This window comes from Oxyura jamaicensis, chromosome 3, assembly GCF_011077185.1.
Source record: "Oxyura jamaicensis isolate SHBP4307 breed ruddy duck chromosome 3, BPBGC_Ojam_1.0, whole genome shotgun sequence".
Classification (NCBI taxonomy): Eukaryota; Metazoa; Chordata; class Aves; order Anseriformes; family Anatidae; genus Oxyura; species Oxyura jamaicensis.
Genome location: NC_048895.1, coordinates 13,518,256 through 13,546,081, shown reverse-complemented (window position 1 = coordinate 13,546,081; position 27,826 = coordinate 13,518,256). Strand labels below are relative to the sequence as shown.

General features: G+C 52.7%; 1 protein-coding gene across 2 annotated transcripts; it reads right to left on the bottom strand.

Moving 5' to 3' along the window:
- Positions 1-65: 65 nt before the first annotated feature.
- PPP2R5D (protein phosphatase 2 regulatory subunit B'delta) lies at positions 66-27,709 on the bottom strand. 2 transcript variants are annotated; one of them, XM_035323095.1, is made up of 16 exons: positions 27,636-27,709; positions 25,862-26,076; positions 22,032-22,239; positions 20,683-20,882; positions 20,240-20,350; positions 18,589-18,681; positions 17,979-18,109; positions 17,495-17,554; positions 16,970-17,078; positions 16,074-16,127; positions 13,186-13,356; positions 10,951-11,078; positions 8,694-8,795; positions 1,216-1,288; positions 673-789; positions 66-307 (listed from the first exon to the last, which is right to left on the bottom strand). In XM_035323095.1, the coding sequence occupies exons 2-16, from the start codon at positions 25,910-25,912 to the stop codon at positions 170-172; spliced, it is 1,746 nt and encodes a 581-aa protein (XP_035178986.1). In that variant the 5' UTR covers positions 25,913-26,076; positions 27,636-27,709; the 3' UTR covers positions 66-169. The 2 variants fall into 2 exon arrangements, with proteins under 2 accessions (XP_035178986.1, XP_035178987.1); XM_035323096.1 differs by lacking the exons at positions 25,862-26,076; positions 27,636-27,709 and adding an exon at positions 24,442-24,558.
- Between the last annotated feature and the right edge of the window lie 117 nt (positions 27,710-27,826).

Sequence of the window (27,826 nt, the reverse complement as noted above, 5' to 3'; positions counted from 1 at the left end):
CAAGTTACAACGTAAAACCAGATCTAGCCTGGAGGGATGTGGATGGAGTGGAGGACAGGCACAGCTCACCATGTTCATTCCTTATTTATACATGAGAACCAAGTGCATTTCGGTGACCCCTGGGGGAAAGGGATGGGGGCAGAGCTTCCCGGGCCAGCTCCTGAGCCCGTCAGAGAGCCTCCTGGCTTGAGGTGAGAAACTCTTCTGCTCTCTTGTGGGCCTCCAGGGCTTTTATAGTGTAGACGTCCTGAGGAAGCTCAGATTTCCGGCGCAGCAAAACCTTCTCCTTCTTAATGTCTTTCAGCATCTACAGACAAACCAAAGGAGTCAGATAGCTGCAACAAACCCCTTTGGCCCCGTACAGCCTGAGCCTCCCCCTCCGACTGCCCTGGGACATGCTGGGTGACACCGTGGTGCGCTGCAGAGCAGGCTGAGAGCCAGACACAGACCAAAAGGGCACAGAGAGGCCCCACTTACATTTCTTCCAGAGCGAGGAGGTTAGATAAACTCCAAACTACAGGCTGATCTCTAATGGGCACAGATTAGAGTAGGGGGCATTTACCCTCCAAACACTTGAAGGAGCCAGTTCTGGCTGCTGGGCCCTGGACTGACTGAGGTCATGTCCCGAGCACTCCGAGAGGGACTGGGGAAGGTCCCTCGCCACCTACGCACCTGCACAGCCTCCGTCTCCACCGTTTTCTTCAGAAGCTGTATATCCTCCGCAGTTGGGGTCTCCGTTTCCATGCAGCAGACTGGAGGCAATGGTGGAGGTGCGTAATACATCGGATACTGCAGACAAGACAGACACCTGGGGAGTGAGGACACCAGCCAGCACCAAACCCGCTCCCCCCAGCATCCTAACAGCACGGGGCTCTTCTCCCAGTAGCCCTCTTTGGTGCTCGCAAAGGTCACAGGAAGCACACAGACAGGAAGGGAGCATGTTGTCCCGTCCGTTCCTACCTGTGGCACCTGCCTGGGCCGCAGCACACCGCACAAGTGGCGTTACACAGAGGTCAGAGCTACAGGAGTCCAGGCTGGTGAAATACTGCCAGCACCCCCGAGATGCTAGGGCCTGAGAGGGACAGCCCGCCGCTGCAGCTACGTGCACGGGTCTGAGATCAGGTGCTAGAGCTGCTCTCATGAGCTGAGGAAGCAGGCCAAGACCCCACCAGTATATTCTTGTTTCGTTTGCCCTAGGGTCCTGCTGTTACCCACCTGGGGGTTCAGCCGGGCCAGCTCCTCTATTTTCTGCCACATTTCTTCTCGTTCCTTCATCCTGAACCTTCCCCTGCAGGGAGAGAGAGAGCACAGGTGTGAACTCCTGGGGACAGCACAGCTTTCACCAACGGGAAGAAACAAACAGGGAGAGCAGAAGAGCACAGGTGAGAGGAAGCTGCTCAGCCCTTTGGAGAGCCCCTCTTTTACCTCAAGGTGAGATGTGACAAGAGGGGAGTGCTGCAGCTTGCCCCAGGCACGATCCCCGCTCCCCTTGGAGCACAGGGTGGCAGCAGCAGGCTGCTCGGGTGCTTGCTCCTTGGCTGTGCGCTGCAGGAGCGGAGCCAAGAGCCCAGTTTCTGGAGGAAAGCAGTGACACCGGTTCAGAAACTCCTTGGTGTCCCACACGCAGAGGGGCAAATTGTCATTTCCGACAGAGCTGGGGCTCAGCTGCCCACGTTTCCCTCTTCTCTCTGGCCACAACGTGCCACGCCGGAGATGCCTGCCCACAGGCCAGGGCACGGCTCTTCAGCTTGGCACAGACTCTGGCACAGACCTCAAGCGAGCATTCAGCTTGGCCGCCTGTAAATCCCAGGGCAGTGACCTTTCCCCCAGAAACAGAGGTGAGCATCCACCGCTCCCTGTTATTCTCTTCTACATTTTAAACACCTGCACTAAAATCTCTGCTTTATTTCTGATTCTAACTTCTCTGGCTTTCATCTCAGCTCCTGGTCTGTCTAGCACCCTGCCTGTCCATGCCAAGGAAGTTCTTAGCTTCCGTAATTACCTCAAACTCTTGAAATCTATCCAAGAAAGGAGGGTAAAAATGAGAATAAAGCTGCCGAGCATTCAAGCAGCAGGCTACTCCCTCAGAGAACATGGGGGTCAAAAACCAAAAGCGAAACTCACGCCTCGTTTTCTGACAGAGCTCTGGAGGTCTCTGCGGGGGGCTGTGGCCAGCAGTTAACACTCATCTTCCCCAAGTTCTCTTCTGTTGTCTGCTCCCCAGTTTCTCCAGCACCCTTTTTAACGTGTGGTAAACAGAAATATTTGTATTACTCGGATCTTGCCACTGGAAACGTGGACCAAGGTGTCTGTCTGCTGGGCACTCACACTAGGATGGTCCTGGGACCATGGAGATGTAATGGGACGGCTCCCATGGCTCAGGTGTTGCAGTGGAAGGACAGAGACTCGTTAGGAAGGACAGGCTGGGAAGACAAGGAGGGGGATCTGCCCTTTGTGTGAGAGACCGGCTGAAGTGCACAGAGCTGTGTGGCAGTAAATGAAAAGCCAATGAGAGATGGGGGGGTTGGATTAAAGAGAGGAGTAAAGGTGGCATTATAGTGACGGTCTGCTACAGGCTGCCTGACCAGCAAGAGTAAGTGGATGAGGCCCTCTACAGACAGCTAAGAGCAGTCTCATGTTTGCAGGCCCTGGTCCTCGTGGGGAACTTCAGCCACCTGGATATCTACTGGAGGGACAGCACAGCAATCCAGGAGGTTCCTGGAGTGACACTGACAATAATTTCCTCCTCCAAGTGGCAGAGGAGCCAGCAAGGAGAGGTTCCCTGCTGGTCGCATACCAGCGATGAAGGGCTTGTTGGGAACGTGAAGGTCAAAGGCCGCCTTGGCTGCAGTGACCATGAGATGGTGGAGTTGAAGGTCCTGAGGGCAGGGAAGAAGGTGAAAAGCAAGCTCCCAACCCAACCCTGGACTTCAGGAGAGCAGAGTGGCCTCTTCAAAGGTCTGCTTGGAAGAGTCCCATGGGATAAAGCCCTGGAGGGAAGAGCGGCCCAAGAAGGCAGGTTAATATTCAAGGATTGCCTCCACGCTCAGAGGCTGTCCATCCCAACCAAGAGGAAGCCAGGCAAAAAGGCCGCGAGGCCTGCGTGAATGACCAAGGAGCTCCTGGTCAAACCCAAACACAAAGAAGGAAACGTACAGAGTAGAAGCAAGGATCACAGAATCACAGCAAGAGTGGCCCTCAGGAACCCCAGGTCCCAGAGACCAGGAGGAAGGCTGCAGCAAGGAAGATGTGTCCTTGGTGGAAGAGGATCAGGTCAGGGAGCACGAAGCAAACTGGACATGCGCAAGTCTACAGGCCCTGATGGGATGCACTGAGCGCTGAGGGAGCTGGCAGACGTGAGGCCACTTTTGATAATCCTTGATCAGTCGGGGCAGCTTGGAAGAAGTGCTTGAAGACAAGTCAGCCTCACCTCAATCCCTGGGAAGGTGATGGAGCAGCTCGTTCTGGAAACCATTTCCAAGCACATGAAAGACACGGAGAAGAAAATCATCAAGAGCAGCCAGTACAAACTCATTGAGGGGAGGGCATGCTTGGCCAATTTGGTAAGCCTCTACGATGAAGTGACTGGCCTGGTAGACAAGTGGATTGTCTACCTGCGCTGCAGCAAAGCCTTTGACACTCCCCCAGAAGATCCTCAGAGACAAGCTGTTGATGTATGGGCTGGATGGACAGATAGTGAGGTGGGTAAAAAAAAACTGGCCAAACAGTTGGGCCCAGAGGGTGATGATCAGCGGCACAAAGCCTAGAGACCAGCAATAGTGGTGTACCCCACAGGACAATACCGGGTCCAGTCCTGTTTAACATCTTCATTAATGATCTAGATGGGGAAGAGTGCACCAACAGTGAGTTAGCAGACGACAAAGCTGGGAGGAGCAACAGATACACCAGAGGGGTGCATGAGCATCTAGAAGGACCTGGACAGGCTGGAGAACTGGGCAGACAGGACCCTCATGAAGTTCAACAAGGGGAAGTGCAAGGTTGTGAACGTGGGGAGAAACCCAAAAAGTTGGGGGCATCCAGCTGGAGAGCAGCTGGGCAGAGAGGGACATGGGGGTTCTGACAGACACGGAGCTGAAGGTGAGCCAGCGGTGTGTCTTGGCAGCAAGAAGGCTGCTGGTGTCCTGGGCTTCCTTCGGTGAAGCACTGCCAGCAGGCTGAAGGAGCTGATCCTTCCCCACTGCTCACTGCACTGGTGAGGCCACACCTGGATCGCTGGGTTCATTTCTGGGCTCCCCAGAATGAGACAGACATGGACATCCTGCAGAGGGTCCTGCAAATGGCTACATGATGATAGGAACAGAGGCTGAGAGCTGGAGGAGAGAAGGTTCGGGGGGAATCTTCTGAATGCATATAAATACCTGATGGGAAGGTGCAAAGAGGACAGAGCCAGGCTCTTTTTAGATGTGTCCAGTGCCAGGACAAGAGAGAATGGGCACAAACTGGAGCACAGGAGGTGCCATGTGAACATCAGAAAATGCCTCTTCATTGTGATGGTGACTGAGCACTGGCACAGGTTCCCCAAAGAGGTTGTGGAGTCTTCCTCACTGTAGATGCTCAAGAGCCATTTGGCTATTATTTTGGGCAAGTAGCTCTAGGTGTCCCTGCTAAAGCAAGGGGTTGGACCGCATGGCCTCCAGAGGTCCCCTCCAACCGCAGACACTTTGTGATCCTATGATTCCATGATTCTACAAGGGGTATTGCTCCTCGAGGCAATGTCTACCTTGCCCAGATCGTGTCTCCTGCTGTGCCATGTAAGGCTATAATGAAACTCATTTTACTTGGCTGGACTACATCACATTACTGGTCCACTACACAAGACGTTGAGGGCATGAGTGCCCGGTCACCTAGCTCCATGCCTCTCCAGCACAGGTTCTTTCCTTTCAGATCACCAAAGCAGGGCTGAACAGCACTGCAGAAGACCTCCATCCCTCCTACTTTGAGATCCAGCAGCGAGCCACTGTTAATCCATAAGGTGCTCAGCTGACACTGTAAAAGTCCAGCTTACAAAGAGAACACCCAGACAACGTGCAATGCTTCTCAAAGTCTAAAAGCTTTACACCTGTGATCTCTCTTCAGCAAAACAAGTATTTCCAAAGAATGCAACACAGTTTCATCTTTATTTTGATGCCACGGCGAGTGGCTTAACTGTATTATGGCTGCCCAGCGTCCCTCTGTAGGGGAAGCTTCTCCCAGTTCCATCACTCTGACTGGCTTCACCTCCTGCACTGGGACACTTTTCAGTGCAATCTACCTGAGTGTCGCTCATTGGCATGGGTCTTTGGAGAATCCTACCTCTCAAAGCAGCAATGCCTTGCAGGCCAGCGCTGCGTCTATGGGAGAAGCCCCAGCCCTGCTTTTTAGGTGATGTGCACCTCATTTGGGAAAGAAGAGCTACACTGGGAGATAGAAACCTTCTCTTTCCTGCTGCTGTGGCCAACACAGGAGATAATGTAGCTGCCAGTGCAGAGACACGAGGTGTCAGGGAGGCCCCTGGGCATGCTGACAGCACATTTTCTGAAAGTCAGCATCCAAAGCCCTTGCAACCCTGACAGATGGGCAGAGATTATTCCCCCCTCACAGATGAGTTAAGGCCCAGCAGTCCCCACTCAGGTGGTCAGCACACTCAGGATAAGACACTATCTATCTGCCCAAACCTCCCCGCTGTTTCCCAAAGGGTTCTGATAATTCAAACAGCCTCAAAGTGTCCGGGGAGATTATTAAGGCACAGGAGGCACAGTCAGATCACCTGCACTGAACAGCCTCTCCATGTGCCCCGGGGAAACGGGCTGTCTCTCCGTGCCCTGCCTTGCTCCGGTGGCTGCAGCTGCACCGCAAGGGGTGCAGCGGTGACAGGCCTGCGTTGGCACGTCGCTCATAAGCACAGTAACTAATTAAAAACGTGACTAAGCCTTTTCTGAACAGACCTCTTATCAGCTGGTTGCAGCCTAATTGTGTGCCTACAAGATCTTTCCTTTTCACCGTTTCACATCCACTGGCTTTGTTCACGCGTGCAGCCTTTGTCACGTGCTGTTTTCTAGTTCATAGCACAGGGTCTCTAGGGGGCTCCTTGGGAAACATTTCATGTCTCCTTTTTCTGTCTACACAAAAGAAAGCTCAGCTTTTCAGACTCGCCAGTCTCACTGAATAAGGCAGAGGTCCTGTGGAAAAAAACAAGGGCGTGATGCAGTTAAATATCGATCCCGCATTACAGCCATCCAGCCAACTTCCCACAGGCAGCCCTAGGAACTCTGCTTTACTTCTGAAACAATCAACGTCACGACCTCAAAAGGTTTTTTTTTTTTATTAGGGAAAAAAGTACTACTTCATTTAGGTTTCGGTGTTTGAAAAGAAAACAGCAATTAACTGCAACACCACATGACTGCGCGTCAGCAGGCCGTGGCCTGCAGTGACCTCTGCCAGTGAGACAGCAGAAGGGAGCTGTGGAAGCAGCACGTCTCCTCCACCAGAAGAGAGATGGTGGGACCTGCTGTTCACTGGAATGGGCTGCAGCCCCCTGCTGACAGAGGAGCAGGTAGGGAAGTGCAGGAATGGCTCTCCAAACTCCAGGACTGACTCTTCAGCTACAAAACTCTCTCCTTCTACAGGGGAGACACCACTAAATAACATTTTCTCCTGCCAGAGAAACAAGCTGTTTCTAACCCCCTTCATTCCAGCAGTGACTTATTCCATTACAGTCCAGAACACAGTTCAGTAGCCAAAGTGTTAAGTGCTCATGGATTTGCTTGTTTCCTGGAAGTCTTAAAGATATGAACGAAAAAGATGACATTTTACCGACAGACTTCAGCAAATAGCTTCGGAATTCTGCTCTAGTAAACCCATTTTTTTTAAAAAAGAATCCACCTTCTCAAGTGCCTGCTCTTTAGCCCCCATCATTGCCCTACGTCCTGTCCACTCCCAGGCCCCTTACCCAACTCCTCACTGAGATCTTCCCCTACCCTGCTTCCTTTACCAATCCCTTTCCTACTATCCCTTGACATTAAGGATAACAGCCTCCCCATCCCTTGCTTCTTCACTCTGTCTCAACCCCAAACCTCTACCATTTCACCCAGACAAGCTGCACTTCTCCCAGAGCCTGCTGTCTTACCTCATTTCCTGCCAGACTTCCCTTCCTACCTGTTTCCCAGCCTGTCCCCGCAGACCTTCCAAAACTTTTCCTCCTAACCCTAGCACCCCTTCAGAAGGGCACCTTTCCACACTGCTCAAACCAAAAAGCGCTGGTAAGGATGTGCTAGTAATAGCGCAGCCGAGCCGCCTTGCTTTTTGCACAGAAAGGACTCTTTAGCTGGGTCCCCGTGGTAGGGAATCCCACTTAGCTGAGGAATTGTACCATGCTTGCTGCCGGTAAACTTGCCTCAGATTCAGCTGCTAAAAAGCTGTTTCCATCCCCCTCTGCCCAAGCTTTTGATCAACATTTTACCAAATTTGGTTATGTAGGACAGCAAAAGGTACAAAACAAAAGGTTTTCTGAGCCCTAGTAGTCAGAGGAGCACCAGAGAAAAAAATAATAACAAGAGCAGAAACCAGTACAGTCTATTCATCCATTTCTTGGACAGTTCTGAGGTAATTTGTTGGCCTTCTCTAGAACAATCCTACATCAGCCACACCTGAACGCAGGGCACTGATATAAGTTTGAACAGGTAGAAAAAGCTCCTGATGGAAACGCCAAGTAGACCTCGTAGTAAATAGTGCCGTGACTGTGACTTAAAATCGATGTTTGGACCTTGATATGGGCTTCACAAATGCCCTACAGCTGGAAAATAAAAAATCTTGTTTCCTGACAATTTAGATGCAACAAAACCTTAATTTCTCCATATGCAGGTTACCCATCCCCAAACTCTGATTCACATCTCAGCTTTGCTATTAATCGCCCCTACACTCCACAGCTGCACATTTCAGAGCTCCTCACGGCCTCCCCTTTGGCAACCCTGGCTTACCAGGAATGACAAGCACTCTTTTATTTCATTAAGCCAGCATAAAACTGACCCAGGAAAGAAAAAATTTCCTTCTAGCTTCCTGAATTGATTCAACTCACCAAGGTAAAGTCCTACAAGCATCAAAACCAACACAAGAAAGCAGGAAGAGTGCGTTTGTTGTTGTTTTTTTTTCCTCTCCTTACTGCATCATGACACAGCTACTGCATCACACTTGCTGAGCTAAGATTTTATCCCCACCATTTATTCCTTGAAGTTCCAGGTATTATTCCACCTTTATTACTGAAAAATTGAAAGTGTCCTGCAGTTGGCATAAAACATCTTCTGCACCGCAGCACAGTTCTTTAGAGAAGACTTCCTAAAGCAGCAGGATTCCACTGGCATTCACTAACACACGCAAAAACAGCTAAATATTTCCAAGCTTTTCTGAAAAGCTGAGTAGCCTCTACATTGCAATTTATTTCCTCATGAGCCAGCAAACTGTCACCATTTTCCAAGCTACCTGCTTCAGCACAACTGAAAAGAATTTTTAATCTCATCACACATTTAACTCTTGTAATCTTTACACATGGTTATTGCTGAGGAGTCCTCTACTTTTTGACCAAATGATTTGTACCGCCTTTGCCTTCCCCCCTTGCGTACCGGTGTCTGTCACCTGGTACTGTACCCAAAGAGACTCCAGGACGAGCTCAAGTCACTGGGCAAGAACCTCTTACTCACTTCTGCTTCTCTGCTTTGTACTGCTGCGTGCAGTCATCAAAAAGCTTTTGATTCATCTCCATGAACAGCTTCAGTGCATTGTAGATCAGCCCATGGATTGTCCTGCAAAGAAACCAGGAAAGGAGAACAAGTCATGGTGGTATCCGCCAGGTCCTCAGCCCGGAGTGAGCCCCAGCAGCACAGACAAGAGCCAACAGTTGCAGCAACTCGTTGGACACTACAGAAATGTTACAAAAGGTTTTCACGCAGTCCCAGCTCCTCGTGTGGGAAAACCCTCTCCACAAACACAGCACCTGAGACCGTCACGTGGAGAAAGAGATGGAGGAGAAAGACAGAAAAGGCCGCTGGGGTAGCCCTGCTCTGACTGCGCTCCTCGTGAGTGCCAAAACAGCCATTAATTCCCTAATGCCTAGTCAGAAACTGGAGAAAAAGGACACTAAGGACCTGCTCGGGACTGTTCTAAAGAGGGCTTTACCTAACGTAGCTCTAGAGCCTCCCACAAGTCACCTCGTGATACACAACGTGAAGTTTTTGGGCTGCCCAGTGTTTACTCACGGGTTTGTCACCGAGCTGCCCAAAAGACAGCCATTCAGCACCCCTCGAGAGATGGAAACAAGCACAAGGAGTACCCCAGAAGAAAAGCTGCCTTCATGTCGGCAACCTGCGTACAGGTTACGCTGTGCCTGAGCTCTCCGGGACCAGGACTCTTGTAGGGAATAAAAACAAGCACTGAAGCTGTTTCTGAAACACCTGATGCAGGGGAAGTGATGAGAGACTCGGCAGATCTAAGCCCCGTGCCTCTCCAGCTCTACAGGTAGAATAAGGAAGAGAGCCACAGCCCCCTGGGCTTGTTATGTGGGCTGTCTGACAAGACACTGGGAGTAGAGGAGCTATGGGAAGGAAGAGGAGAAGCTGAGGTACTCAGCCTGTGTTGAGACAACGTGACTGCTGCTAAAACAGAGAGAAAATGAGAAGTATGAGGAAAACACCTTCAGGTGTTTTCTGCCACAGCCTCATCTGCCACAGCACTGGGAAGGAGCCAAGAAGGAAAGGCAGAAACAGCAGAATCCCGAATGCTGACCGGTGAAAGATGGAAACAACTGGCAGAGGGTTTCAGACAAGAACATGAAGTCCTTTTCTGAACTCTGATCAGGAGGGGCAGCGACACTAAGGGAGAGTGTGCCTGTGTGCACACCTGCACGCACACCTGCAAACGTGCACAAGTACGTGTGCGTGCACGTGTGCCTGTCTGCACGTGTCTGCCTTCTGGTGCACACCTCTGTCTGTGCACGTTCGTGTCTGCACGCGTACACTGAACAGCATCAGATGGAACAGAGCAAGGCAGCTCCGTCTGGAGAGGCATCACATTCACCCTGGTCTTTAGGGCACCCCTGACTGGTGGCTCAGGTTTGTGCTTCCTGCTGTAATGACGAGAAGGAAGCAGTCAGACAGACCAGTAGGGAGCTGTTTGCAAACAAGTTCCGCATCACAACCCTGTCTTTGCTACCACAGTATATGCTTAAGTCCTGGTCTCACTCAGCCTCCCCAGAATCAATTATTTTGCCTTTTTTCCACCCTCTGGAATAGGAGACTTTTTATTTATTTTTTAATCTCACTGTCTTTTTTTGCTGGAAGACTTTAGGATCTCAGCTGCAGACTGAGTATTTCTAGCTAATTGATTAAAAGGAAGTGAGCTCTACAACTTGAGTTAAATGGAAAAGGAATCAGCTGAGGAAGCAGTTGGAAGGAAGGCCAGCAGGAAGTTGATGGGAGAACCACACCACAGACCAGTATCGAGAAAGCAGACGCGGGAGGCGATCTGACAGGGGGCATCTGCCTGGCTGGCTCTGCTTTCTCCGTTCTTCCTGTACTCAAACGCAGTCAGGCGCTGCATTACCCAATGTCTCTGGTCACAGAGAGCATACGGGTGCTCATCAGTTAGCGAGCAGCCAGAAATTGCCTGGAGAACCTACAGCACACCTCCAAGAGACCCGCAGCGTTAGCGATATGCAGGTATCAATCTCTGGGCAGGCTCGACAGCTGCAAGGCCGATCGCTGCAAGATGCCTGACCCCACAGGCCACTGTGGTCTGCTGTGACACTTTCCCGTGCTGAAACTAGGAACACCCCCTCTGGCTCAGCACCTGGTGTCACCGAGTGCCATGCATCATTGCACTGTAGCAGCATGCCCCAAGATCGCTAGTAGGTCAAGCAATCCTGCATGCACAGCAAGTGCCAGGGCATGCGGAAAGACCTACTTGTTCCAGTGACTCTTGGAGTTCTTGTAGAGCGCTGGAAACATGATCGGGAGAATTTTGGCTGCGTTATCGCTGATCAGGCTCATGATATATTCGTTGTTCCAATAGTACAGTGCTCGCTCTGCCACCTGCAGTGGGAGAGAAACCCATCCTTGGAGAGGCTCCTTCCAGTTACACCTGTGGTGCACGTGGAAACTGTGCGGTGCTGAGGCCAGAGCTTGCCACCGCTCAGCTGAGGAGCAAACGCTTCTCCACAGCACAGGCAGCAGGGCTGACCTTGGCCACCTTCTATGTGGCCATTTATTCCCTCTGCCTAGACTTATTACCCTTAGCTTTTGCCAGACACTTCTCACTTTCCTGGGGAAAACCCTCATGACTAAGCAAGTCTAACATCATCCCGATGGCTCCATCACCCTTTACACAACACCTGAGCACAGCAGTGTCATCCTCTCCGGGTCCTAGCACAGATTCACTCCAAGCCTCCTTCGTTTCCTCAGACCACCCTCTGTAAGGCTCCATTCCTACCATTCCTCCCTGGCCTTCTCCACCACACCGTCTCTCTGGACTTTCAAGCATGCTTCAGATACCAGGCCCACAATTCATCCCCAGATCTAAAAGGGTCAAAGTGTGGAAAATCTTGGGGCAGCCACCTTGCTCTGCCAATTCAAACAAGTCTAGCAAGTTTCCATATAGCGATAGATTTGATCACAATTCTTCATGTTTAACCATAAATCTCAGCAACGCAGTCCCCAGGCTGGGGGATAAACTTCTGCGTTTAGTGCTAGCTTGAGGATGACAAACAGCTAGGAAGAGAGGCATCTGGTCTGTTTGATATTTCAGCTGACAGAGAACTCACTACGTCCCCTTAACGTATCACTTCACCTGAGTAAAGGAAGTGAAATTCATCTCATGTCACTTACCTAGCTTTGGTTTCTACCTATTAGATTGTGTTAGGCCGTCGTCTGCTAGATTAACACACAATCCACTTGGAGAAAACTCTCTCCCACCAAGGTACACAGACCTACCAAGAAGTCAATTCTTATTTGAAATCTTCTTTGTATTCTCAGACAAGCTACAGACACCAAGACTGCTCAGTCTTACGGTATGGAACACCGCTGAGGTTTATTCCCCTAGACTGTGAGGTGTTTGCACCTTGTCCAGGTTTTTCAGTCTTATTTTGCAAAGAGCTGACAGCAGAAGAGGCCTGCTGTGAAGTACAGGATGCCTCTCCTCCAGCCTTTGCCCTTTCCCTTTCAAGCTCCCTCACTCCCTACTGCTACAACTTCCACGCACAAAGCTCCTGTTGGTCCTTTGGTGCCCATCCAGCACACGTGTAACCCACAGCCAGCTGGCTTCCATCAAGCTCCCCAAGCCCTTCCCAGAGTGAATCCTCTTCAGGGAAGGGTGATCTTTTACACACACACAACCTAGGCTGACGTCATTTTTGTACCGAACACCTGCCTTTGTACCTCACTGTATAAGAAGCCAGACTGAAGCCAGCCTGCCTCACTGAGCAGTCACACCCGCTCTGGGGAGGGCTCTGCCACCATTCAACACCCCACCCAGACCCAGGTGAGCTGCATGTTTCATCAGCGAGCTGTGCATCTTCCTCCTGCACACTCTTTGTAGCAAACTAAAACCCTTGGCGAAGAACAGCTGCTAGGAGCTACTAGCAGCTCCTACCACCCTGGAGATTTTCAACCCTACGACTATCATCCACAGAGATTGCTTTAGCCTGGTGCTGCACTCAGCTTCCCTTCCGTGGGAACAAGGAAGAAGCAGACTGTAGCACTTCCAGTACACCATCAGCTACTCCAGAATAATACAAAGTACCTTCTCCGAAGCTACTTTCATTCCACAGCTTCTTTTTTGTTGGCCTCACCCCAGTCCTGCGGTCAGCTTGGTCCTGCTGTGGCAGGGTGACACTGGATGGCTCTTCCCTGTACTGCACCTGCGAGCCAGCTCCAGGCTGCTGCAATAACACATGGTGCTGAACAGCACGGTGCAGCAGGAGGGGGTCCACTCATCTGCTTAGTTTTCGCCTTGGACGACATGGCTCTGTGGTTGGGGTGAGGATTCTTACCCCCTCCCAGCACGCGGCACCCCAGTACTCACCCCGGTGACACCTCCGTCACCGCTAATCCACAGGGACAAGCTCAAGAGCTGTGGCGTTACCCTCGCGTGCCAAGTGGGTTACAAGGCAGCGCCCTACCCGCTCCCCGAGCTGGGACCCACCTGGAAGTGTGGGCTGGAGACACACTTGGCCAGCTGCCTGAACAAGGGCTCCATTACTTTCACAAACTCAGACGGCTCAATCACGTCCAGGATCTCTTCCAGCTCGTTTAAAAACATCACCTCCTTGGGACTGTGCGTTTTCGGCCAGAACTTCAGCAAGCCCACAATCACCTGAGCGGGGAGGGCACAAACACAGCGTCAGAAGTTAACATCAGATGCCACGTGGGATTTTAAAGGTCTGGTCACAACAGCAGAGGAGAAAAAGTAACAGAAATAACGAGACCTTCTCGGAGAGTCAGGGTGGGTTACCAGGGAAGAAGGCAAAGTACAAACTCTGCCAAGTTGCATGCGAGACATCAGCATTGCCCAGGGTGAGAAAACGACGTGCTACCAGCACAAGGCTCAGAACTCTTTCCCCAAGCACAGTTTAAACAACAAAGGCTCAAGACAGAGCAGGCGGGGGCTGCCAGCTGGGGCAGAGAAACAAGGGAGGATCAACTAGTAGAGTGAGAAATGCTTCGGAAGTGGTGATTAAGGAATCATTATCCAGTACGTTGCAGAGCTCGAATACTCGGAAGCACCCAATAAATAACGCAATGGTCAGGTTCAGCCCAAGCAAAAGGAAGTACCATTGCACACGGATTACAGAGCTCATTCGTGGAAGACTTGGTGGAGTCCAACCATGCTCCGGAAGGGAATAGGTAAGTTCGTGGAGGCTAAACCTAACGATGCTGATTAAGTGTGACATTGCAGATGTAATTTCTGGGTGAAGCAACTATTGCTTACAAGACAGTGGAAGGAAATACTAGGAGAAGAGCTATAATCTACTTGATTTATTTATTAATTCTGCTTCCTTCCTTACCTATCTGCTTCTAGGCACTGTCAAAGACAGGACCCAAGATCCTGCAGACCCTCACTCTGGGGGAGCCACTGGTGAGGCATTTACAGAAACGCTGACCCTGTGCTCTAACTCTACAGCCACTAGATTCAGACGACTGTTGCTAAGAGCTACTCTTTCAAACCGTATAATTCAGCAACCTGGTTTTGAGCATCCGAGAGGAATTTCAGTGGGCAAAGCAACAGCAGGGTTTGAGAATTACGTTCCCACCAACTCAAGGCTCAAGAAGCCAGCAGCTGGATATCCTCGCTGTTTGCCATTACCCAGGTCTGCCACTCAGGCTGGAGTTAGCTCCAGTGACTCAGACAATTTCTCCTACAGCTAAGGTGGTACGAGGTGTGTCGAGTCTGCATTCACTCCTGAGCACATCTGACGTCTTGCTCACCTGGCAGTCAGTCAGGCTGCTGTAATGCAGGAGCTCCCATGCCAAGCCTTGCTGAGCAAGCTTCTGGGAGACACACTCTAAGCGAGTGTGGGCCTAGGAAGATCTGGCCTCCTTCCAGCACTGGTGGCAACATCTCCTGGTGCAGTCAGAGCCCTGCTGGTGCACAACCCCTGTAATTTTCCAAGACTTCAATAACCCCGGTAATACCAGTAGTCTATTCAAAACCTCCACAAGCAGGATGCTTCATTGACAGGGCTGTGATAATATTGCCTTGGTCTGTCTGGTCAGGACCCAACGCAACGGCCCGCCGAAGGTAAGGAAATTGGGTCGTTCCACTGCTTTCCACAAACACCCAACCAGACCTGGGTGCCTCGTCCAGGGACCACCGACGAATTGTGGAGCTCTACTATTTGTATACGCTGCAGAATGGATCCTGGAAATATTGACAGATTTTCTATTTCTCTTTCATCCCTCACTCTACAGTAAGAGCTTTGGCAGGAGGCTGCTGGGCTGGATTTCAGCCACAGGAAGTACTCAGCACGATCAGGAAGCCCCCTTACACAATTTGTTTCAGAGGAGGCTTTCGGGAACACAGGAAATGGAGGTCCTACATTTGAGAGGAAAGCGAGGAGGTCTGCTTCAGCACTGCTGGTGTCAGAGCTGCAGAGCCAGAAAGCTACCAACAGCTAACCAGCTTCCACCCAGTACCATCAGGCTCACCACAAACGCACACATTTCAGCCAGGGAACAGAACGACCTCAACGGGTGCTACTCATTAAAATGCTCACACGTTCTGGTGCTCCCTGCTCCAGTGACACAAGCACACGTTCTTTGGCCATCTGCTGTTTTGAGGTTGTGAAGCTCGCCTCTGTAGAAGACATTTCCTGGCCTACAGTAGGTGGAGAAACATTTGTCTCCCGCTTGCACGCTCTGCCAAGCCAGCACATAGCCTGGCTACCACTGCAGGCCCGCGGAGCCAGTAACTGGAATATGGGAGGGCTCCACTGCTCGCACATTTTAGAACTGGATGTTTCAACAGCACTCCATCCTGGACACATATGTCTCTCCACTGTGAGTTAACACCGTGGAGTTAGCATACGGATGCTAGAGCAGGAGGAACATTTTCATCAGGAAACAGTGGCTTGCCTAAGTAGATCTTTGGGTCCCAGGTTCCTAACCTCATCCTCACAGTTCCTCGGCCAGCTCTGGCAGCCTGGAGTGACCTTGTACTGTTTGAAGGCCCCTGTGATCTCATGCTGGTTCCATTAGATATAAGACAGAAGCATGCTTTGTCTCTGCAGAACCTATCACAAGCTGAAAGCCCTGCTCTGAAAGGACACGCTATAATTTTCTTTGTGCTGCACCAAGACCTGGAGCACAAAAGCAAACTCCAGCCCACCTTCCTGAAGCTTTCAGGGGAGAATGCAAATGGCTTGCACAAGAGCAGCACTGCCGCTTCTGCCCACAGGGTGCCAGGCAAGTACAGTAAACAATCTAGACGCCTCTCAGCCACTTTAGCCCTTTTTCCTTCTTGCTGAATTGTAAGGAAGCTGTGAAACTTTCTGGGGCTTGACTGACATGCAGAGGTTAAGCAAGGTTACTCACCGGCTCTGTCAAGCTGCTGTCTTTCTCCAAGAACTGTACAACACAGTACGCCAACTGCAGGAGAGAACACAGCAAGATTAGAGCATCCTCAAATGTACTGGAGATTAAAATGCTGCCACTGCCACCCACAGCTGGAAGTCACGTTAGGCCCTCCACAGCGCGTGTGACAAGCAGACAGCTGCAGCTCCGAAGGAATCCAGTTCCTCTGATGGCAATCGGGGGCTCACGGAGACCAAGCAGACAGGACCTGAGCTCAGGACATGTGTGCAGTGCAGAGGATACAACGTGAGCCATCTAGAGCCATCTGCAGCTAATACATTCAAATGCGAGCACAGCCACACACATGGGAGGGAGCAAACTCAACCATCAGCAAGCCCTACCTGCATAAAAACGAGGTTGTGAAAATAGACATCACTGTTCTGTATCCATTTTTCACTTTCTAGCCTGAGTCCCAATCTTCTCCACTTTTCTCTTATTACTTATAAATGACAAGAAATTAATCTCTGTACCAGTCTAGCAGCCCAGCACACTGATTTCTCTGCATATCTCAGCAATGACTAAGAGATGACACACCACAGATGACTGGAGCTCAGAATTTTACCTCTCTGGTTTCAGCAGGGCACCAGTATTTCATAAACTTCCAGCACAGAAAGGCAAAGCAGGCCAGAGCATTCAATCAGCAGGTAATGACAGGACATCCTCCTATCAGCCAGTGGCAAAAAGCACACACATACACACACAGGCCCAGACACCACGATTAAAGGTTCATGCAGAGCCCCCAACATCTTATACCAAGAAGTTTGCGTAATATAGCAAGGCAGCCTGCTGAATATCTACAAGAAAGCCCGAATGAACACTTGCAAGAATCTGCCCTGGGAACTTGAAGCACTTCTCACCTGTGGGTGGTAGACACTGAGAGACTTCACCTTGTGCAGCGGTAACAAGACCCTGATGAGGAACATCTTGTGCTCTTCCTTCAGCGGCAAAGCAAACCCATTGATTATGCTGAGAAGAAACAAAAGTCTATTTAATGTCTTCACCCAGTGGAAATACATTATCTCCCACCTCAAAGAATCAGTGAGATGCCCTAGCTCTCTCTCACTAGTAACTTGAGAAAGCACCAACCAGCAGAAGGGCAGTCACTGGGGCCCAACCCTGCACACCCCACTCCGTAAGAGCACGCTTCCTCAGCTGGAAACTGGTCTCAAACACAAAAGAAATGTGGGGAGGAGAAAGCTATCACTACATTTATCAGCAGGCTGGAGAGTGCTTTCACCGTGTGCTTCACCAGGCTGAGACCCTCTGAAAGAGGTGGCTCCTGCAAGAACAACTGACAGAAGGCACTACCAGCTCACGCAGCACAGTGGGCTAGGATATCTCACCCGCCGTGGGCCCTCTGGGACTTCCAAAAATGCCCTTACCTTCCCAGGATCTCCAGCAGCTCTGCAATCCCATTGTGATGCTCTGTTTCATAGATGAACCTAAAGAGAAGAGAAGAACGATAGGTCACTGTCAAGGGCTGGACCCAGTCTGATTAGCAGAAGGAAGGACAAACAACGGAGACGAGGATTTTCCTAGCAAACAGCAGAACTCCAAGACAGCAGGGCAAGGCGGAAGAGTTTGAGGCAAATGTTCTATTCACAGTCCCCAGATCAGCACGACCTCAAAGAAGCTAATGCTCACCAGTCCCAGCATTTGCTGTGTATGCTGAAGGCAGAGCTACCAAATCGTCACAGCTCTTAGGCAGAGGTGAAGGCTATCCACACCTGAGCAGCATGACATAACCGAGCCACCTGGCTAGTCAAAGTCTGGAGCAGGGACAGAGTCCCATTCTAGTGCCCAGAATTTATCTCACTGGATTGTACCACCTGTTCAGCAAGCCAGTGGCACTAAGAACCATCTCACCTGTAAAATATATTGTTGATCTGCCGCCTCACGTACGCTCGCAGACCCAGGAACTTCCCATAGATCCTGTGCAGAATAGTCTTTAGGAAGTCTCGTTCTCTGGGGTCTTCGCTGTCAAAGAGATCCAGCAGCTGTGGGGACACAAAGTCAGTGTCTGCATGCCGCCTGTTGGGACAACGCTACAAGCAGCACTGGGCAGCGCTCCTGCTCAGCACAAGTGGCTCTTCCAGGTGAGCGATGCCTTCAGCACCCTCGTCACAGCAGCTGCTCCCCTGAAACACGCAGCCTCTTATCAACCAGCTGCTACCAGCAGCACCTTTCATCTCCTAAAGCATGGCAATGGCCTCAACACTCTCTGAAGCTGCGTGTTCCTGGGATTCCCCTGCAAGGCCCCCACGGCCCCGCTCCTCCTGTACCACAGCTCACACACCTTCTTGCCCTGCTCAGAGAATTCGGGCTGCTCTTTCAAGATAAGGCATGGGAAGAAAGAAAACCCACGTCATCTGGCACCTCCCGACAAAGACGGACTGTTTGTGTAACCCCTTAGCCCAAGGCTGCTGCATGTCCTTCCTAAAGGTGCTGCACAGTGCCAGGGGCTACGATGACTTACAGACAGGACGAATTTCTGGTCGATGTATTTCTTCGCTATGTTTGGTTGAAAGTCAGGTGACTCCAGGAACCGCAGGAAGAACTCGTACACCAGCTGGGGGAGGAGAAAGAGAGATCACTTAGAAATCCCCCCTCATCCCCTCTCCAGCGTTTACTTCATGTTTGAAATCTTTTTGTTCTCCTTAAGGATTTGGGGGAAGGCTGAGAGGCCTGAATGGGGGCACAGAAGACACAGGAATATCCGTTTCCCCACCCGTTGGCACCAACTCAGCTGCCCTCGCTATGATGGAGAGCGGCACGTTAACTGTCCAAGTCTGCATGAGATCTCGTCACCTTAGCTCCCGCCAAAGCCAACAGCCGCCTACTCGGATGAAGACACTGTGCTTGGGAAACTTTTCCTACCTCCAGTCCCTGCCTGTACAGAGAACAGAAACCTCCAGAAGAGATGGCAACGGCTTCGATTTTCTTGGAAGCTTTTGAGAGACGCCAAGGAAGAACAGAAAAGACATGAAAATACCCCAGGAATACACATCGTGTCCTCTGACTGCTGGGGACAGGCTCCAGATTGGCTTGACCCTGCTAAACCACGTAGGATTCACGTTGTGTCCCCTTTGGGGGAAAAAGGCCAGCTTGCTTTGAGAAGGCTGCCAGCACTGAAACAACTTCTAGTTCTGTTGTTGTCCGAGATGGGCAAGACTATCCGAGGGCTGACCCTGCCTAAAATGCTTCTGAGGAACCTCTACGCCAAACCAGAGCACTGCATCATAACACACCGGTGCCAAGGAATGCCGTTCCCATCAACACTCCCAACCCCACATCAACCGCAGCAGTGAGAAGCGATTAACCACTGCTGCAGAGCTGCACCTTATTTCCTGCCTATTTTTTGCTTCATCCTGCAGTGACTGGCTCTTGTTCTGCCTTTGTCACCTTGACAGCGTGTCTCCGTGCAGGCGCCTGGAGAGATCCTCATAAGCTCACTTCCTGACTTCCACTTCTCACTCTGTTAAACCGTGGTTACTCTTGCCTTTGTATCCCTTTTCACGTATGTTGTCTTAAAGACTACTTCCCAGGACACGCAGCTTAGTGAAAAGATCCTTGCCCCCCTTCCCTCTTCGTCCCCTCCACTTCCCTGTCCTTTCCTGCTCCCAGTTAATGCAATTGGGTTACATCAACACACAGGTGACGTGGTAGCAGGCGCCAGCACAGGTTTTGATTGGCAACAGGCACCCTTTTTCCTCCACATGCCTCCTAGGGAGCACGGCAAGAAGAGCACCACAGCAGACAAGGGTGCTACCTCTAATTCTGCTGAAGCCCAGAGGACGAGGGCTCTTGAGCCTTCGTGAGGGAAATTAACGCTGCAGGGATTTGCTTCTTGCGTAGGCACTACGGCACAACTCCCTCTACTCCCAGCAAGGTGTTCGCTTCCAGCCCACCTCGGTGCCACACAGGACGACAGCCATCTGCAGGTGAACGTTGCACAGATCCAGCAGTCTGTTTCAGGACGGCCCTGCGCTGCCTCTGACCCGCGCGTGGCAGGCCTTGCCCTTCCCTCTCCCAGCACACAGTAACCCTCGCTTGCTGGGGCAGGCAGCAAGGTGACTCTCGAGTTCCCAGAGATAAATTCACCAGTTCCATATCCTGCTCCTCCTCACCTGAAGGTGCGGCCAGGCAGCCTCTAACGTAGGCTCATCTTCCTCGGGGTCAAACTCCGCGCCCGTGGGATTGGATGATGGCGGGAGCGTCCGGAAGAGGTTCACTGAAAACTGAGGTGAACAAAAAGGGGTATGAATGACATCGCTGCGCTTCACGGTGGTCCCCCCAGCAGCAAACCCCTCGGTGCAGAGGGATTTGCCATAGCTGTGCCCACAAACAGCTCTCCTTCTAGAGGCTGCAGGGTTACAGATTGCACGTGAACTCCACGAGTGCAGTCTGTGCCAGGGAGAAAAGCTTCCAGCTCAACAAGGGAGGGCTAAGACTGGGGTCATGCAGCTCTCTGACAAATCCATGTTTCTCCCTCCCTCCCTCCCAAAAGCACATGCTTCTGAGCAGTCCCCGCTCCTCTGGCACATGAGCACACGCTGGCCTGACGCCCTACCATGATAACAGCTTCAGGATAGATGGCCTCGGTGACGACGTCACGGTTGTGCGTGATGTATTCTACCATCTCGTTGAGCCCCGCTCGCTTCACCTCCTTGAACTTCAAGTCACTGAGGGGGTCAGAGATGAAGTCGAAAAGCACACAGCATTGCCGCAGCTTCTGGATGAAAAGCTCTTCGCGTTCGTGCGGAGGAGCATCTGGAAGAGAAAGCAAGGATGGCTGTCGTTGGAGGCGGGCAGAGCATCTACCTGGTTCGTCCAGGCATCGGCACGGTTCACTCCTGCCCCGCGTTCCTTCCCTACTCACAGTGCCCCTTGAGCTGGTGGGGCAAGAGGGAGGGACAGGGTTATCCCTGCTAGGGAGATGGAACAGGGGAGGTGGAAGGAGGCCTCTGGAGCAACGATTCCATCAGGTGATTTCAGACCTGGTAGGGGGTTCTGATCTGATAAGCATCGATCCCTTCTCAGTGCAAACTACGCTGGAAAACAAACTCACTGAACTGGCTCCCATCATAGACAACACCCACACGCTGCACCCCGCAGTCACAAAAGGAGCGGGGCAGAGCACACGGGAGGCTCATCGTCTTCCCAGGGAGCAGCCCAAAGGAGAGGGGCCAAGATGGCAGAGGCCCTGTACTAATGACATTCTCCTTTTCGTATTTTGCCACTGGAAACTGTGCCGCCAGGGCCAGCCGGGCAAACGTGCATCTCACTTGCAGAATGAGTGCTGAGCTGCAAGGCACTGCCCTTGCTGAAAAGGCTCGTCTCGTCTCTGTGAACAATGTCAGCAACGGGCCTGGCTGAGTGACTGCTGAAAACGCTTTCTCCTTGCACTTAAGACATCTTTAATTGCCCCATTATGGAGACTAACTGCTAATGCTGTGTAATTGCCCAGACAATTTCAATAGCGCTATCAGAGTTTGCAATGGTATCAGGAGGAGGAGGAGGAGGAGGAGGAGGAGAACTGGTCCTCTCCCAGGAGCGCATGGCTGTAGGGACCACGAGCAGCCTGCACCAAGGTCTCTGCACTTCGCCACCTTCCTGCACCATCTGCAGAAGAAGCTGAAGCAACCTCAGGTAACCCTGAGCACCAGGGCTTCAGTCAGCTCAAACGGGAAGGTAACTAAGTTCACATCAAGCATCCTCCTTTTCTTTTAGGCTCTCCATCAATTCCCAGCCTGCTGCCACGTCAAGCAGCTTTCCCAGAGCCATCCCTGCAGCACGGCTGGCAGGAGGCTAGCAGGACGCCGCCAGGGGCCCTTTGGAAAGAGCCCTCACACCGCAGCGTTCTGCCTGGAGGAAGCGCAGCTCATCAGGCAGGTCACCCTTGCCCCGCAGCTCCTGTACCTTTAAGGGCTGGGAGCTTTTGCAGCTCCCGGTTTTTGCTCAGATTGAAGCGAGAAGAGCTGTGCCGACGCTCCTTCTTCACAATCTGGGGTCCCCCCGAGTACTTGATCTTGTTCAGCTGGGTGGGTGGGGGAGCACTGTTACTGGGACGCTTATTTGAAGTCGTCTGCTGCTGCGGCTGCTGCGGCTGCTGCGGCGGCTGCTGGGCCTGACGAGAAAAGAGAGGAGAACGACTCGTGAGCTTTTACCTACAAGCGGTCAGATGTCATCAGCATTTTCTCGGCCTGAAGAAACCGGGCATATTTTGCACTGCTGCACTTGCATTTCAGCACATCTCACCTGCTTCTGCAAGGCTCTAGACCGGTCGGTTGCATTTGCAGCACACCTGCAAAGCGGGCATCACTTTTATTCACCTTACTAACTGAGCCTGGAACACCACAGTGACCTAACTCATGGAAAACACGTGGAAAAGGGCGACATCCCGACACCGCACCATGGGCCTAGCACGGCTCCCGTCCCCTGGCTCAGCCAACTCCTCCCAGCTGGCACACGGAGCCGAGGAGCTGCAGGGTGAATCGGTTCAGGGCCCCACGGGGACAGTGCAACGGATGGCGAGGAGAGGTGGGCGAAACCCTTGCACGTCAGTCCCTTCTTCCCCCACAAGCTCCCAGCACAGCAGCACAAACGCACACCTCCCCGGGACGCCACCCAGAAGGATTTTGGGGGAAAGCACCAGCAGCTTGTCCGGGCTCTCCTCCAGACAAGACACAGCCAGTATTTTCCTGCGAGGAGCGGTCTGGCTGCAGCTTACCCAAGACAGGAACAGCCCTCACCCCAACTGAGCCCTGACGCTTTCCAAAGAGGTGCAGCACAGCTCCGCTGCGCAAGAACAAGTGAACACACCCACGTGGTGCTTGAAAGAAATCTTCAACGGTTCTGCTTCAAACTCAAGCCCAAACCAAGGTGGGGGGACACGAGAAGATTTGAGCTCCCTGCAGCTGAGATTTGATCCGATTCCTTGCAGGGAGCAGCACTGTCCGATGGAGGGAGGAGGGAGCAAGACGAGCCTTGTGATGAAAACAGCCGCATCTGCCAGCAAGAGCAGGCCCGAGGCAGCTAATCCTGAGCAGTGGTCTCCCCTCAGCAGCCAAGCCAGCAGTTAAGCCGGGCTGAATCCTTGCTGGAAGCCTTCCAGGAGGGAAATACATCCCTCACTCCGACCGTTTGGTCACGCAGATGCTGCCCTGGCAGCTTAGGGGAGGCGAGTCCTCTGCTCTGGACCACTCTTCTTCCGTGGGGAAGGAGGGCAGAACCTGAATGCCGAGCCACCACGGGGGGAAGATGATACAGAGAGAAACAAAAGATGTGTCAGCAGCCTGACAGGTAACGCCGAGGGAAGCGGGGCACATGGGCTCTCCTAGAAGACATGTGGGGCTGACAGGACATGTCTGTGCGTTCCCCACCCACTCGGAAATGCCACAGGCAAATGTTCCCAGCACGGTACGTGCACCGCACGCTCACAGGTTACAGCCACGCTCCCTTCGTGAGGGGGCCTGCAGGGACCCTTGCCACTAGCTTCCACGGTCCTCGACAGCTGTCATCAGAAGCGAAACACAGCTTCAGGCTTAACTGCTGGGTGTTCAGGGAACGGACACACCGACACGGAAATCCTATGGCCAGAGAAAATCTGATGGTGGGGAAGGTCAGGCACACTCTGCGCCTATGCTGCAGTGCTCGGGGGGGGTAGGAAGGATTGATTCTCTACGGGCTTTCTGGCATCATTCTTGCTTTCAGGAGGTGCTTCCTGTGGCAGGCCTGCTGTCCTCCTGCCTTCAGTGCCTCCTACCTCGGCCACATGAATCAGGAGAGAGGAGGCTGGCTTCAAGTTCCCTAACGCAGCCTCCATCCTTGAGATCACCGCAGACTGCACGGACTGAAGGCTTTTCCCTTAACAACCTCGCCAACCGTTCCCCTGACGTGGACACCAGCTCCCTGCCACTGGCACAGCTCTACCTGCTGGGGCTCGGCCCCGCTCCCGGCACCAGCACGCCGAGCCCTGCTGCTCGCGTGCCGAAGCGACCGGCACAAAGCCGCCCGCCCGAGCGCGGTGCAGCAGCCCCACCTTTCCCTCTGCGGAGGAGCCAACAGCATGGGCCAGCCCCAGTCGCAACCGGGTTTGAGCTCCCCCAGGCGCAGGCTCCCCGGCTCCCTGCTGGTTCCCACCGCCTCGCCTCCTCCTCCTCCTCCTCCTCGCCGGGAACTTGTCGGTGCAAGTCGCTGAGCCCCAGGCCCTGGGCCTCCTGCTCGGTGCCGTTTCTCCTCGCAGCGGGCTCCCAGAGCCGCTCCTTCCCCAGCCACGCTGAGCTCAGTGGCAGCTCTGCTCTGCTCTCCTGCCCATCCATGACCTCACCTCTGCAGGCACTCCCACTGCAGCTGGGCGCATCGCCGCCGCTCCGAAAGCCCTTCTGCCTCACCGGTCCCTGGAGCATCCCCCGCTCGCTAAGCTCCTCAGCCCAGATCTGCTCTCAGCTCCTCCTCCTCAGATGACTCTTCCCTTCCCATCCCTCAAGTCAGTACCTGCTCCCTTTGTCTGTCGTTACCCGGCTTCCCTATTAAAAGCGAGCTCTCTGCCTCCGAAGTAACAGCAGCCCGCTGCAATGCCTGTCTCTGAATAATGAGCTCCAGGTACTGCAGCAGCGAGCCCCACGGAGACAGCTGCAGAACACGTAACGCGGCAGCTCGGTGAAAACGAGCACCCTCTCCCAGAGCTGCGCAGCTCATCCGCGAGGCTCCAAGCTGCCCTTGAGGCTGCACAGCGACTCCTCTTCCCTGCTGCTGCTAATCCCTGCTCCCACTTCCAGGTCATTAACTCTCTTCCCCACCCAGCTGCCTCTCCCAGTCTTTCTGGCCAGGAGGAGTAACTCTTTCCCACCCTCTCACCCAACGCCGCCTTGGTCTCTGACATTAGTTCTTTTTTTTTTCCCCTAAATAGCCACAGAGCAATTCTCTCCGTTCATACCTCCGTCATGCTCCAGGGGGAATGAACCAAACCAACCCTTTATTTCCCACTCCCACGTTTTCCTCCACAGCCCCTGTCTCTCCCAGGGCAAACTGCCCCTCCAAAGGCAGGGGCTGGCCAAGCTACGCTGGCTCATCACCTCGGAGAGCTTCACCCAGAAGGGCACCTAAAAGAGCACTGCAAGACCCTCGTCGGGAGTTCAGACACTTCTGTGCCTGCTTTTGGGCACATCTGCCCTTCCCGATCAGCTCCACCGAAGGCTCCCTCGCTGCAGAGAACAAAACAGTTTGCTTACAGGTTTCCTGCCCCCTCTGCGCAGATCCCCGCACGAGGTCCCAGACTGCCACACTTGCTCGGATCTGCGAAACCAGAGCTGCTCTTCGCAGAGCTTTACTCATTCCGCCAGCCGGACAACTTGCCTGCAAAACAAGTCCCAGCTTTCTGGATAAATTAGGGCTGCGAGCCCTTCCCTGCTCCTCGGAGCGCAGCGCGAGGGAGGAAAGCAGACACTGGAGGAGGACCACCCAAATACCGTTCTGCTCCAAGCCCATCAGACTTCTCTTCAGACCCGAGGAAAGACGACAACTCCCTTTGGCGCACACAGCTTTCACCTTCAGAAAAGCACCCAGACAGCCATAACTCCACGGAAGAATTCAGAGGGCACAAGACTCCCACAGTGGCAGCAGAGGCATCGACCCCACCACGCGATACTGCTCCGGGGGTTTCACGAGGAAAAAACCCCTCCTGCTTCCTCAATCCCAGCACACGGATCAAATTCCTTCCAGTCCCCCAGCGTGAAAGTCAGAAATACCTTTCTGTGCCTCCTGAAGAGCAGGAAGATTGCATTCAAACTGGTATACATTTCTTCTGATCGAGCAAAGAGCTCTCTTCCATTCTGCAGCAAGGCAGTCTGGAGGCAGGAAAGCACCCAGAGAGAAGGACTTGACTGCAAACTCAACAGGGAAATGGAGACGAGACCTGTGGCAGTGGCACATTGCAGAGGTGTCTCCTTTCTGCTCTCTGTTCCTATGATCAAAGGAGACCCAGCTTTCCATCTTAAAGAAGATTTTGTTTGGGGTATGAGGAAGCGGCTGGGTATGTTTTGTGGGAGGGAAGCTTAGACACAACACCTCTAAGTTTCTCCTGCGCCTAGGAACAACCAGACATTATGTGCCATTTCAGGTCACAGAAGGGAGCTCGGGGCCTGAACTGTTCTCCCTTTCTGACTGCCGCACTCGTTACCAGGAGAGCAACGCCAACGCTGAGTTCCATCACTGCCCCAGAAGTCAGCAGCCAGCTCTCCAGCAGGCTGTTTGCACCTCTGTGCACAGAAGAAAACGGGCAGAGGCCAAGATGAGGATGGGATATAGAAAAAGGATCTACGGAACTGCCACCTGCTCCAAGGCAAGCAAACTCAGCTGATTCCCTGCTGGCTACACGGCAGCCTGGCCACGAGCAGGGCTTGAACCTTGAAGTGCAGTGGCTGTAGCAGGTCTGCAACACAGGTCCGTGCTTTGGAAGAGACTCTAAAATAGCCATACTTTGACCACGACGCTCCCACTGAACTACAGATTTCCTCTTAGTCTTCATTAGCCTTACATCTCCTAGCTGAGATCCTCCAAATCCTAAGTGCAACGTGCTCCAGATAAGACTTGAGCACGCAGGCTTCTATGGACAGAGAAGTGGCACAACTTGTTTGCCAAAGTGCAGTATTAAAATAAATAAAACAAAATACCCCCAGACTCACGCATCCTTCCCTGAACCTGGGTACAGTGCGCTTCCCAGCCAAGGCTCAAAAGCGGCAGTCACGCTGTTTGAGTGCTGGTCAGACTCAAGTCTACCAGAAAAGCTGCAGTTTACCCAAGTTTTTGCTAGTTCTAGCCCCGCTTATCATCTTATCACGTCCTGCTGAGGCCATCCTAATACATCTAGGTGGGCAGCATCCAAATTGAGAGCGAAAGGCTCTGCACAGCTGGGAATAGACTGTGCCTTTTCGTGAGTAATGCTGCATTCAGCAATGAGGCTGTAACACCGAAGGAGAATTATTTCATCTCTAGCACTTCACCCCTATTCTTTGAGGTGTCCTAGCAATTATTTCGTAGTCTCACTCCCCCAGAAAATGCCTCAGAAGAACAAGTTCTTTCTCTACAGCTCCTCACTACTCTCCCACTCTGACACAAGGTGACAACGGGGCTTATTGTGCTTCGCTCTGACAGGAGCAAGGAAGCTGCTCCAGTCTGTCAGCCTTCCTCCTCCTTGCGAGCTGTGGCTCCTCTCCCTCCGCAGCCAACTTCACCACGCTCCGCGAGCAGCGCTCGCCATCAGCTTTGTGCCAACCCTCTTCTCGCAGGGCTGCGGGGCACGAGACTCACCCCGTCCCCTCCTCAGCTCCCTTTGGGATCAGTTTCACTGGGAACTAACTTCAACTGAACTTTAGGGCTTTGGCAGCTCCTGATCTGGTTCTGGAAGACGCCGGGGAGGTGGGCTAGCTGGCAGGGCAGCCGGAGACACCCCCAGGCGAGAGCCGCCGCTCTTCCTCGAGGATGCGCAGGGGCGCAGCAGTGGAAGCCTGGCGGAAGCCTTACCTCCTCCGAATTCTCTGCCCCGCCATCCTTCCCGCTGCCGCCGGCCTTCGGGGCGCTTTTGGCTGACTTCGGAGACTCCTGGAGGGGCAACAAGAAACGGGGGGGGGGGGGGCAGATTTCACCTCGTGCTCCTCTCCCAGGACCCCCCGGCTGGTGGGGGGGGGCTGGATAAAGGTGGGGGGGCTGGATAA